General features: G+C 48.2%; 1 protein-coding gene and 1 non-coding gene across 2 annotated transcripts in view; one reads left to right on the forward strand and one right to left on the reverse strand.

The window, feature by feature from the left end:
- adgrd1 (adhesion G protein-coupled receptor D1) overlaps window positions 1–13,473 on the forward strand; it is a 202,776-nt gene that overhangs the window by 170,282 nt on the left and 19,021 nt on the right. Inside the window, 1 exon segment of the mRNA XM_059993522.1 lies at window positions 7,850–7,976. Within this exon segment, the coding sequence (XP_059849505.1) occupies window positions 7,850–7,976 (127 nt within the window).
- Window positions 5,717–5,789, reverse strand: trnaf-gaa (transfer RNA phenylalanine (anticodon GAA)). The gene has a single exon. It is a non-coding gene; the product is annotated as a tRNA-Phe (tRNA).

Here is a 13,473-nt window from a genome sequence, read left to right on the forward strand (position 1 = left end):
CTCCGGCCAGGCGGTTTAATGTCTGGTCAGAATTTTGGAGATGACAGCTTTTTTACGAGGTTCTTTCCGCACAAAGGCCTAGTTATCTTTTATTTGTCGAGTGTTGTGCTTCGCTGACAGGAGACTGCCAGAGATCTCAGCAACACCTTTTGCGACCAAAGAGAAAAATATCGCTAGAACAAATCTGTTAAATTCTTGTCAGAAGGCTTGCGGTTAAAGTTTGATGCAGTGAAGACAGGATTTGTTTTTGAGAGTCTGCCAGGCAGTGTTGTGCACGGTTTGCGTCAGTCTTTACAGCGCCAGAGACCTTAAATGTGTTTCTGGGACTGTTAGAGCCTGTGAGATCAGTTTGGAAATCATTTGTGCGCTTTGCCGTCTCTGAGAAGATTCCGGGAAGCAAGTGTGTACCTGGGTGGCATTGATGTGAAGAAGCTTCAAGACGAGGCACGCTCGATGCTCAACTCCATTTCGCCTGTTAAAGCATCGAAGAAGATTGAGACATCAAGGCGAACGTGTAAGGTGAGCGCGAGTTCAGTGCTGACTGCCTTCCTTTGGATGCGTGCTGGTGAAGGAGTCTGTGAGTGGCCTGTCGCTGTGTGGCTCTCTGTGGCAGGTGGGTAGGCCTCTCTGCCTCGTGTGGCGTCCCTCTCTTTCGAAGACTGTCGGTGACACCGGAGGATGGTGTCCTGCTTCTGTATCTATGAATTGGACTATTTCGTTTATGGACTGTGGTCTCTTTCAGACTTGTAGTTTTTATATTCCATGTTTTTATCACCCGTTCCTTTTCCATTTTGTTGTGTTTGTAGGTTGATGCTCTGTTGTGTTCTATCAGATTTTTTTCTGCAAGTGAGGGGTTGTTTTCGGGAGCCGATGTTCCTGTTCCAGTTTGTGCCAGGGAAGCGGGGTTTTGGGGGTTGATGATTGTGACGCTGTTGTTTTTTGTGCAGGGGGGGGGTGGGTTTGATGTTTCTCCCTGAACGTTTTCCATGTCCTTTGGCTACCTGGAGAAGACAAGTTTCAGAGTTGTATATGGATACATGCTCTGATAATAAATGACCCTTTGAATCTTTCACCTGTGTTCATTTGCCACTGCTGTCTCCATAAGGAGTTTGCACATTCTCCCTGTGACTGTGTGGGCTTCCTCTGGGCGCTCCGCTTTCCTCCCACAGTTAGGGTTAGAAGTTGTGGGCATGTTGTGCTGTTGTTGGAAACGTAGCATTTTTGAGAGGATTAGAAAAGAAAAGCAAGGATGTAATGTTGAGGCTTCATAAGGCACTGGTGAGGCCTTGTTCTGGAGCATTATCAGCTGTTCTGTGCCCCTTGTCTAAGAAAGGATGTGCGATATTTAGAGAGTTCGAAGGAGGTTCATGAAAATGATTTGGAGATGGAAAGGCTTATCTAATGAAGAGATTTTGATGGCTCTGGGCCTGTATTCACTGGAATTCAGAAGAATGGGGGTGACCTCATTGAAACCTGTCAAATGGTGAAAGGCCTTGATAGAGTGGATGTGGAGAGGATGTTTCCTATGGTGGGGGAATATCAGACCAGAGGACATAGACAGAGTGGATGTGGAGAGGATGTTTTCTATAGTGGGGGAGTCTAGGACCATAGGGCACAGATAGAGTGGATGTGGAGAGGATGTTTCCTATAGTGGGGGAGTCTAGGACCAGAGGACACAGATAGAGTGGATGTGGAGCGGATGTTTCCTATAGTGGGGGAGTCTAGGACCAGAGGACACAGATAGAGTGGATGTGGAGAGGATGTTTCCGATAGTGGGGGAGTCCAGAGGACACAGATAGAGTGGATGTGGAGAGGCTGTTTCCTATAGTGGGGGAGTCTAGGACCAGAGGACACAGATAGAGTGGATGTGGAGAGGATGTTTCCTATAGTCGGGGAGTCTAGGATCAGAGGACACAGATAGAGTGGATGTGGAGAGGATGTTTCCTATAGAGGGGGAGTCTAGGACCAGAGGACACAGATAGAGTGGATGTGGAGAGGATGTTTCCTATGGTGGGGGAGTCTAGGACCAGAGGACACAGATAGAGTGGATGTGGAGAGGATGTTTCCTATATTGAGGGAGTCTAGGACCAGAGGACACAGATAGAGTGGATGTGGGGAGGATGTTTCCTATAGTGGGACAGTCTAGGACCAGAGGACACAGATAGAGTGGATGTGGAGAGGATGTTTCCTATGGTGGGAGAGCCTAGGACCAGAGGACACAGATAGAGTGGATGTGGAGAGGATGTTTCCTATGGTGGGGGAGTCTAGGACCAGAGGACACAGATAGAGTGGATGTGGAGAGGATGTTTCCTATATTGAGGGAGTCTAGGACCAGAGGACACAGATAGAGTGGATGTGGGGAGGATGTTTCCTACAGTGGGGGAGTCTAGGATCAGAGGACACAGATAGAGTGGATGTGGAGGGGATGTTTCCTATAGTGGGGGAGTCTAGGACCAGAGGGCACAGATAGAGTGGATGTGGAGAGGATGTTTCCTATAGTGGGGGAGTCTAGGACCAGAGGACACAGATAGAGTGGATGTGACGAGGATGTTTCCTATAGTGGGGGAGTCTGGGACCAGAGGACACAGATAGAGTGGATGTGGAGAGGATGTTTCCTATAGTGGGACAGTCTAGGACCAGAGGACACAGATAGAGTGGATGTGGAGAGGATGTTTCCTATGGTGGGAGAGTCTAGGACCAGAGGACACAGATAGAGTGGATGTGGAGAGGATGTTTCCTATGGTGGGGGAGTCTAGGACCAGAGGACTCAGATAGAGTGGATGTGGAGAGGATGTTTCCTATATTGAGGGAGTCTAGGACCAGAGGACACAGATAGAGTGGATGTGGGGAGGATGTTTCCTACAGTGGGGGAGCCTAGGATCAGAGGACACAGATAGAGTGGATGTGGAGGGGATGTTTCCTATAGTGGGGGAGTCTAGGACCAGAGGACACAGATAAAGTGGATGTGACGAGGATGTTTCCTATGGTGGGAGAGTCTAGGACCAGAGGACACAGATAGAGTGGATGTGGAGAGGATGTTTCCTATAGTGGGGGAGTCTGGGACCAGAGGACACAGATAGAGTGGATGTGACGAGGATGTTTCCTATGGTGGGAGAGTCTAGGACCAGAGGACACAGATAGAGTGGATGTGGAGAGGATGTTTCCTATAGTGGGGGAGTCTAGGACCAGAGGACACAGGTAGAGTGGATGTGACGAGGATGTTTCCTATGGTGGGAGAGTCTAGGACCAGAGGACACAGCCTCAGAATAGAGGGGCATCCTTTTGGAGCAGAGACGAGAAAGGATTTCTTTAGCCAGAGAGTGGTGAATCTGTGGAATTTGTTGCCGCAGGCATCTCCGGAGACCCAGTCACTGAGTATATTCAAGGCAGAGGTTGATAGATTCTTGATTAGTCAGGATATGAAGGGATACTGAGAGAAGGCAGGAGATTGGGGTTGAGAGGGAAAATGGATCAGTCATGATGAAATGGCGGAGCAGACTCGATGGGCCAAATGGCCTAATTCTGCTCCTCTATCTTTTGGTGTAATGGTATCTGTGTACTGTCCCCAGCACGTCCTTGGGCGGTGTTCCTCTTTAGGTTGTGCGCTGCAGAGCCCATACTATACTCTGGTGTTGTAATTCTGTGTTTCAGCTTCTAACACAATAGCATTTGGGTCTAAGACACCCGCCCCTCCTTGCCCCGGTAACATAATCTCTCTCTCTCATGCCCACTGGCTCCCCTGTCCACAGCCACTGGGAACAACTTGCAACAATCAATGGAGCTTATTGTCGGCCTTCAGTACTCAAGTGTGAAGGAGAGTGAAATGATTGTTACTCCGATACTCGGATCCGACACAGCATTAATAAAAACGTGATATGCATTAACACACACAAAATGCTGGAGGAACTCTTGTATGGAAACTCCTACAAAACATAATGGTATGGCCCAGTCTATCACAGGTGAAGAATTCCCACCTTTGACTACCTCTAGATGGAGCATTGTCGCAGGAAAGCAGCATCCATCATCAAGTACCCCATCACCCAGGTGATGTTCTCTTCTGCCATCAGGAAGGAGGTACAGGAGCCTCAGGATTCACACCACCAGGTTCAGGAACAGTTATTATTCCTTGACCATCAGGAAGGAGGTACAGGAGCCTCAGGATTCACACCACCAGGTTCAGGAACAGTTATTATTCCTTGACCATCAGGAAGGAGGTACAGGAGCCTCAGGATTCACACCACCAGGTTCAGGAACAGTTATTATTCCTTGACCATCAGGAAGGAGGTACAGGAGCCTCAGGATTCACACCACCAGGTTCAGGAACAGTTATTATTCCTTGACCATCAGGAAGGAGGTACAGGAGCCTCAGGATTCACACCACCAGGTTCAGGAACAGTTATTATTCCTTGACCATCAGGAAGGAGGTACAGGAGCCTCAGGATTCACACCACCAGGTTCAGGAACAGTTATTATTCCTTGACCATCAGGAAGGAGGTACAGGAGCCTCAGGATTCACACCACCAGGTTCCGGAACAGTTATTATTCCTTGACCATCAGGAAGGAGGTACAGGAGCCTCAGGATTCACACCACCAGGTTCAGGAACAGTTATTATTCCTTGACCATCAGGAAGGAGGTACAGGAGCCTCAGGATTCACACCACCAGGTTCAGGAACAGTTATTATTCCTTGACCATCAGGAAGGAGGTACAGGAGCCTCAGGATTCACACCACCAGGTTCCGGAACAGTTATTATTCCTTGACCATCAGGAAGGAGGTACAGGAGCCTCAGGATTCACACCACCAGGTTCAGGAACAGTTATTATTCCTTGACCATCAGGAAGGAGGTACAGGAGCCTCAGGATTCACACCACCAGGTTCCGGAACAGTTATGATGCCTCACACATTAGGCTCCTGAACCAAAGAGGATAACTTCACTCATTCCAACTCAGATCTGTTCCCACAACCAATGGACTCGTGTTCTTGATATTTATTGTTTATTATGATTATTTCTTTTTTTGTATTTGCATAGTTTATTGTCTTTTGCACACTGGTTATTTGTCCATCTTGTTGGATGTGACCTTTCACTGATTCTATTGTGTTTCTTATATTTACTGTGAGTGTTCACAAGGAGGTGAATCTCAGGGTCGTATATGGGGACATATATATATATACATTAATAATAAATTTACTTTGAACTTGCAGTTTAGTTGGAGGCTGAGAACAGAGTCTGGGATGTGACAAAGGACCGGGAGCTCAGGGTTGGCCTTGTGGACTGGGGAATGGTCACCCATCCCAGGGGCTAAGCAGCCCCTCCTCCTCCTTCCCACAAACTCACTGGGGTTATTCCTTTCGTAGACTTTCCCAAAAGCTTGTACTTCAACCTGTTTTCCTGGCATTGCAACCAGCTGATCTGCTAATTTGGTTTATTATTGTCACATGTTCAGCGAGAAACTTGTTTATGTATTTACTTAGAGATATAGTGCAATACTGCAGATCCTGGAATGGTGAGGTACAAAGCATAAAGCATAAAGCAGACAGACCCTTTTGGCCCAGCAGCCCACAGTTTTAACCCGAGCCTAATTACAGGATGGCTTAAAATTTAGATTCGGAGGAGATACACAGGAAGGAACGTACAATCATTCTTACAGAGGATGACAGAATTAAACTCCCAAGCTGTTACACTACTGAGGTGCCCAATAAATTCAGTAAATCCCAGTGCCAAAACCTGGGATTGAACCAGGGACCTTTAGATCTTCAGTCTAATGCTCTCCCAACTGAGCTATTTCGGCTGACATATCTGCATTATTCTCTCATCTCCTCTTGTATTTTACTTCACCATTCCAGCATCTGCAGTATTGTATTTCCCTGTACTTTGTACCTCACCATTCCAGCATCTGCAGTATTGTATTTCCCTGTGCTTTGTACCTCACCATTCCAACATCTGCGGTATTGTATTTCACTGTGCTTTGTACCTCACCATTCCAGCATCTGCAGTATTGTATTTCACTGTGCTTTGTACCTCACCATTCCAGCATCTGCGGTATTGTATTTCACTGTGCTTTGTACCTCACCATTCCAACATCTGCAGTATTGTATTTCCCTGTGCTTTGTACCTCACCATTCCAACATCTGCGGTATTGTATTTCCCTGTGCTTTGTACCTCACCATTCCAGCATCTGCAGTATTGTATTTCCCTGTGCTTTGTACCTCACCATTCCAACATCTGCGGTATTGTATTTCCCTGTGCTTTGTACCTCACCATTCCAGCATCTGCAGTATTGTATTTCCCTGTGCTTTGTACCTCACCATTCCAACATCTGCAGTATTGTATTTTCCTGTGCTTTGTACCTCACCATTCCAGCATCTGCAGTATTGTATTTCACTGTGCTTTGTACCTCACCATTCCAGCATCTGCGGTATTGTATTTCCCTGTGCTTTGTACCTCACCATTCCAACATCTGCAGTATTGTATTTTCCTGTGCTTTGTACCTCACCATTCCAGCATCTGCAGTATTGTATTTCACTGTGCTTTGTACCTCACCATTCCAGCATCTGCGGTATTGTATTTCCCTGTGCTTTGTACCTCACCATTCCAACATCTGCGGTATTGTATTTCCCTGTGCTTTGTACCTCACCATTCCAGCATCTGCAGTATTGTATTTCCCTGTGCTTTGTACCTCACCATTCCAACATCTGCGGTATTGTATTTCCCTGTGCTTTGTACCTCACCATTCCAACATCTGCAGTATTGTATTTTCCTGTGCTTTGTACCTCACCATTCCAGCATCTGCAGTATTGTATTTCACTGTGCTTTGTACCTCACCATTCCAGCATCTGCGGTATTGTATTTCCCTGTGCTTTGTACCTCACCATTCCAACATCTGCGGTATTGTATTTCACTGTGCTTTGTACCTCACCATTCCAGCATCTGCGGTATTGTATTTCCCTGTGCTTTGTACCTCACCATTCCAGCATCTGCAGTATTGTATTTCTGCTTTGTTTTGTCCTTTACCATTCCTATATCTGTAGTATTTTACTCCTCCTGTGTCTTGTACCTCACATTTGCTGTATCTGTGGTATTGTGGTACTTCTTTACCTTGTCCCTCACCAAGCTGCAATACACAGATTTAACCGGAGCTTAATAACTGGACAGTTCAGTATGACCAATTAACCTACTAACCGGCGACGTCTTTGGACTGTGGGAGGAGACCGGAGCACCCGGAGGAAACCCACGCGCACACGGCAGGGACGTACAAACTTGCTTCCAGAGGTTGTTGGAATTAAAGCTCGAGGTGTAGTAGTGTCGTGCTAGCCACTATACAACTGTGATCACCGCAAGTGATCCGGGCGTTGAGGGACTACAAGGGAAAATGCAGAATAAAGTGTTACAGTTACAGAGAAATTGCAGTGCAGGCAGAGAGTAAGGTGCAAGGTCATTGTGAGGGCAAGAGTTCATCGAATCGTACTAGGAAACTGATCAATGGTCTGGTAACAGCAGGCAGGAACTGTCCTTGTGCCCTGGAGGTATTTGCTTTCAAGATTTTTTATCTTTATCTGGGCTTAGAGCTGGGTATCCAGTCCGATGATGAGAGATCGATGCTCACACTGGTATTTCAGTGGACCCTGGCCCTGAGTGGCTGCAGTTTGACAAGGAGTGACCGAGATTTCGGACTCGGATCTCAGTGCCCACTTCCCCCCAGCCTGAGCAATCTGACTGGGCCACGGTCTGAGGCTGAGTGACCGTTGTCTCGGACTGGGATCTCAGTTCCCCCAGCCCTGGATGGTGGCAGTGATGAGCCACGGACGGGAGGGCATCAGGTGGTCTAACTGTGTCTCCTTTCTTCTCCAGGTTGACGGTGAAGGCCGTGGCGGTGTTGCTGCCGATCCTGGGGATATCCTGGGCATGTGGTGTGCTGGCCATCAACAACTACGCCATAGTCTTCCAGTACATGTTCGCATTTTTCAATTCCTTACAGGTAACTGTGCTATGAACGAGCTCCCACAGCCCAGAAGCAGGCTCTTCATCCCTCAGGACCGAGTTACCCACATGAGGCACGTCTCTCTGTACCTTCCATTCCACAAACCCGTCCTGGTGCTCAGAAAACGTGACTGGTCCCATCCTCGTCAGCAAGTTCCACGTACCCACAATCCTTTGGGTGAAAATAGTTGTCCTTTCAATTCTTTTAAATTTCTCCCCTCTCAAGTTAAACCTGTGTCCTCAGCTTTTCGACTTCAGTGCCCCTCATTGTCCTCCTTCCCCTCCCCCCACCCACCCACCTTCCCCCTCATTGTCCTCCTTCCCCTTCCCCCACCCACCCACCTTCCCCCTCATTGTCCTCCTTCCCCTCCCCCCACCCACCCACCTTCCCCCTCATTGTCCTCCTTCCCCTCCCCACACCCACCCACCTTCCCCCCATTGTTCTCCTTCCCCTCCCCTCAACCACCTTTCCCCCATTGTCCTCCTTCCCCTCCCCCCACCCACCCACCCCCCTCATTGTCCTCCTTCCCCTCCCCCCACCCACCCACCTTCCCCTCATTGTCCTCCTTCCCCTCCCCCCACCCACCCCCCCATTGTCCTCCTTCCCCTCCCCCCACCCACCCACCTTCCCCTCATTGTCCTCCTTCCCCTCCCCCCACCCACCCCCCCATTGTCCTCCTTCCCCTCCCCCCACCCACCCACCCACCTTCCCCCTCATCAGGTCTCACCTGAAATCCTCCAACTTGTCCTCCCCCTCCCCTCCCCCCACCCACCCACCTTCCCCCTTCTTTCCAGTCTTGTTGAAGGTTCTTGCCCTGAAACATCAATTGTATGTTCCTCTCCGTAGATGCTGCCTGACCTACTGAGTTCCTCCAGCATTTTGTGTGTGTGTTGCTCTGGATTTCCAGCATCTGCAGAATCTTGTGTGTTTATGAATCCCTCTCCTGTTTGGGGTGTCGGGGTGGGGATTGTCTCTACCAAAGGAGGTGTAAGGTGCTCCTTCCTTCCAGTAGCCTGCAGGTCACCCTGGGGCAAGGTGCAGCACCTGCTCAGCCCCCGATCAGGGTCATGTGAAGCCACGGGAGCAGGTGGTGGACGGTCGTTTGAGCAGCTGGTGCAGATCACAAGTCCTGGTTATGTGACCACTCACACCAGGCAGACAATCTCTGAAGGGTATTGATAACGGCTGGGGTCACCCGTCTGGTAAAGACACTGCCCAGAAGAAAGCAATGGCAAACCACTTCTGTAGCAAAATTTGCCAAGAACAATCATGGTCACAGAAAGACCACGATCACCCAGGTCAATACACGTGATGATGATGATCAATCATGGTGATGGAAAGACCATGATCGCCTATATCATACTACACTACATTGTACATAATGAAGAAATGAACCCAGTAATTATATAGGTCTCTACAAGGTCCCTCAGCCTCCTCCATTCTGGTGAGAATACAATAGACAATTGGTACAGAAATAGACCATTCGGCCCTTTGAGCCTGCACCGCCATTTTGAGATCATGGCTGATCAACTACTATCAATACCCGGTTCCTGCCTTGTCCCCATATCCCTTGATTCCTCTATCCATAAGATACCTATCTAGCTCCTTCTTGAAAGCATCCAGAGAATTGGCCTCCACTGCCTTCCGAGACAGCGCATTCCAGACCCCCACAACTCTCTGGGAGAAGAAGTTTTTCCTTAACTCTGGCCTAAATGATCTACCCCTTATTCTCAAACCATGCCCTCTGGTACTGGACTCTCCCAGCATCTGGAACATATTTCCTGCCTCTATCTTGTCCAATCCCTTAATAATCTTATATGTTTCAATCAGATCCCCTCTCAATCTCCTTAATTCCAGCGTGTACAAGCCCAGTCTCTCTAACCTCTCTGCGTAAGACAGTCCAGACATCCCAGGAATTAACCTTGTGAATCTACGCTGCACTTCCTCTACAGCCAGGATGTTCTTCCTTGTCCTTCCTGTACACAATACTCCAGGTGTGGTCTCACCAGGGCTCTGTGAAAATGCAAAAGGATTTCCTTGCTCTTGTACTCAATTCCCTTTGTAATAAAGGCCAACATCACTGCCTGCTGCACTTGCTCATTCACCTTCAGTGACTGATGAACAAGGACTCCTAGATCTCTTTGTATTTCTCCCTTACCTAACTTTACACCGTTCAGATAATAATCTGCCTTCCTGTTCTTACTCCCAAAGTGGATAACCTCACACTTATTCACATTAAACGTCATCTGCTAAGTATCTGCCCACTCACCCAGCCTATCCAAGTCACCCTGAATTCTCCTAACATCCTCATCACACGTCACACTGCCACCCAGCTTAGTATCATCAGCAAACTTGATGATGTTATTCTCAATGCCTTCATCTAAATCGTTGACGTAAATCGTAAACAGCTGTGGTCCCAATACCGAGCCCTGTGGCACCCCACTAGTCACCACCTGCCATTACGAGAAACACCCATTCACCACTACCCTTTGCTTTCTATCTGCCAACCAGTTTTCTATCCATGTCAATGTCTTCCCCCCCCCCCCCCCCCAATGCCATGAGCTCTGATTTTACCCACCAATCTCCTATGTGGGACCTTATCAAATGCCTTCTGAAAATCGAGTACACTACATCCACTGGATCTCCCTTGTTGAACTTCCTGGTTACATCCTTGAAAAACTCCAACGGATTAGTCAAGCATGATTTACCCTTGGTAAATCCATGCTGGCTCGGCCCAATCCTATCACTGCTATCTAGATATGCCACCATTTCATCCTTAATAATGGACTCTAGCATCTTCCCCACTACTGACGTTAGGCTGACAGGTCGATAGTTCTCTGTTTTCTCCCTCCCTCCTTTCTTAAAAAGTGGGATAACATTAGCCATTCTCCAATCCTCAGGAACTGATCCTGAATCTAAGGAACATTGGAAAATAATTACCAATGCATCCACAATTTCCAGGGCCACCTCCTTTAGTACCCTAGGATGCAGACCATCTGGACCTGGGGATTTGTCAGCCTTCAGTCCCATCAGTCTTCTCATCACCGTTTCCTTCTGAATGTCAATCTGTTTCATTTCCTCTGTTACCCTATGTCCTTGGCCCATCCCTACATCTGGGAGATTGCTTGTGTCTTCCCTAGTGAAGACAGATCTAAAGTACTTATTAAATTCTTCTGCCATTTCTCTGTTTCCTATAGCAATTTCACCCAATTCATTCTTCAAGGGCCCAACATTGCTCTTAACTATCTTCTTTCTCTTCACATACCTAAAAAAGCTTTTGCTATCCTCCTTTATATTTCTGGCTAGCTTGCGTTCGTACCTCATTTTTTCTTCCCGTATTGTCTTTTTAGTTAAGTTCTGTTGTTCCTTAAAAACTTCCCAATCATCTGTCCTCCCACTCACCTTAGCTCTGTCATACTTCCTTTTTTTTAATGCTGTGCAATCTCTGACTTCCTTTGTCAACCACTGTGGCCCCTTCCCCCCTTTGAATCCTTCCTTCTCTGGGGGATGAACTGATTTTGCACCTTGTGCATTATTCCCAAGAATACCTGCCATTGCTGTTCCACTGTCTTTTCTGCTAGGCTATCCGTCCAGTCAACTTTGGCCAGCTCCTCCCTCATGGTTTCATAGTCTCCCCTGTTCAACTGCAACACTGACACCTCTGAGCTGCCCTTATCCTTCTCAAATTGCAGATAAAAACTTATCATATTATGATCACTACCTCCTAATGGCTCCTTTACTGCGAGATCACTTATCAAATCCTGTTCATTACATAACACTAAATCCAGAATAGTCTTGTCCCTGGTCGGCTCTCGTACAAGCTGTTCCAAGAATGCATCCCGTAGGCATTCTACAAACTCCCTATCCTGTGTTCCAGCACCAACCTGATTCTCCCAGTTCATCTGCATGTTGAAATCCCCCGTAACTACTGCGACATGACCTTTGCCACATGCCAATGTTAACTCCCTATTCAACTTGCACCCAATATCCATGCTACTGTTCGGTGGCCTGTAGACAATACCCATTAGGGTCTTTTTGCCCTTACTGTTCCTCAGTTCTATCCACACAGACTCTACTTCTCCTGATTCTATGTCCCCCCTTGCAAAGGACTGAATCTCATTCCTCACCAACAGGGCCACCCCACCCCGTCTGCCCACATTTCTGTCCCTACGATAGCACGTATACCCTTGTACATTCATTTCCCAGGTCTGATCTCCCTGCAGCCATGTCTCCGTTAACCCAACAACATCATAGTTACCCATTCGCACCTGGGCTTCAAGCTCATCCGCCTTAATCCTGACACTTCGTGCATTCAGATATAGAATTTTTAGCCCATTTCTCCTCTCTCTGTTTAAATCGCTGCCTATTGTGCTTAACCCAGCTCCCCGAACTCCCCTCGGGCTATACGCCCCTAGAATTTTGTTGTCCTTCCTAAATTTACTTATTCTTTCTGCACATTTAACCCTGGCCGGTGTCTCCATGTAACCACAGCCCCCCAGTCCAGGAAATGCCCTGGTGAGTGTGTACTGCACTTCTCTCTGCTGTGGTCGTGGGTGAGCTGAATTGTCCAGGGCCATTCCTGCCTAATTCAATACTATCCCCTGATACCACCTGTGAAACTGGCCGAAAGACCTCACGGAACTGATGTATGAAATGTATTTATTTATGGACATACAGTGCAGCCACACCACCCACAACTCCTGATTTAACCCGCGCCTAATCACTGAGCAATGACCAGTTAGCCTAGTTCTGGGCTGTGGGAGGAAACCCACGCATTTGTACGAGCTCCTCACAGGCAGAGGCGGGGATTGAACATGAGATCCCTGTACCACTAAACCTTGTGCCACTATGCCTAATAGCGGTTGATCTATGTAAAGAATGAGTGCGCCCCAGGAGAGCAGGCAACCCTCATCTACACCAGCATGAATTTGGGATAGTTTAGACATTCTCAGTCTGACGAGAACAGAATGGTGGCTAAAGGTAAAACACAGGACATAACAGCACAGTACAGGCCTTTCGGCCTAAAATGCTGTACCAACCTCTTAACCACTCCAAGATCAATCCAACCCTCCCCTCCTACATAAACCTCCATTTTCCATCATCCAGAGTTTTTTAAATGCCCCTCATGTACCTGTCACTACCCCCACCCCCAGCAGTGTCCCAGACACCCCCCCACTCTCACCAATGTCCCTCATGTACCTGTCACTACCCCCACTCCCAGCAGTGTTCCACACACCCCCCCCCTCTCACCAATGCCCCTCATGTACCTGTCACTACCCCCACCCCCAGCAGAGTGTCCCACACCCCCCCCCCACTCTCACCAATGCCCCTCATGTACCTGTCACTACCCCCACCCCCAGCAGAGTGTCCCACACCCCCCCCACTCTCACCAATGCCCCTCATGTCCCTGTCAGTACCCCCACCCCCAGCAGTGTCCCAGACACCCCCCCACTCTCACCAATGTCCCTCATGTACCTGTCACTACCCCCACCCC

The sequence above is a fragment of the Hypanus sabinus genome, chromosome 18, assembly GCF_030144855.1.
Source record: "Hypanus sabinus isolate sHypSab1 chromosome 18, sHypSab1.hap1, whole genome shotgun sequence".
NCBI classification, from domain to species: domain Eukaryota; kingdom Metazoa; phylum Chordata; class Chondrichthyes; order Myliobatiformes; family Dasyatidae; genus Hypanus; species Hypanus sabinus.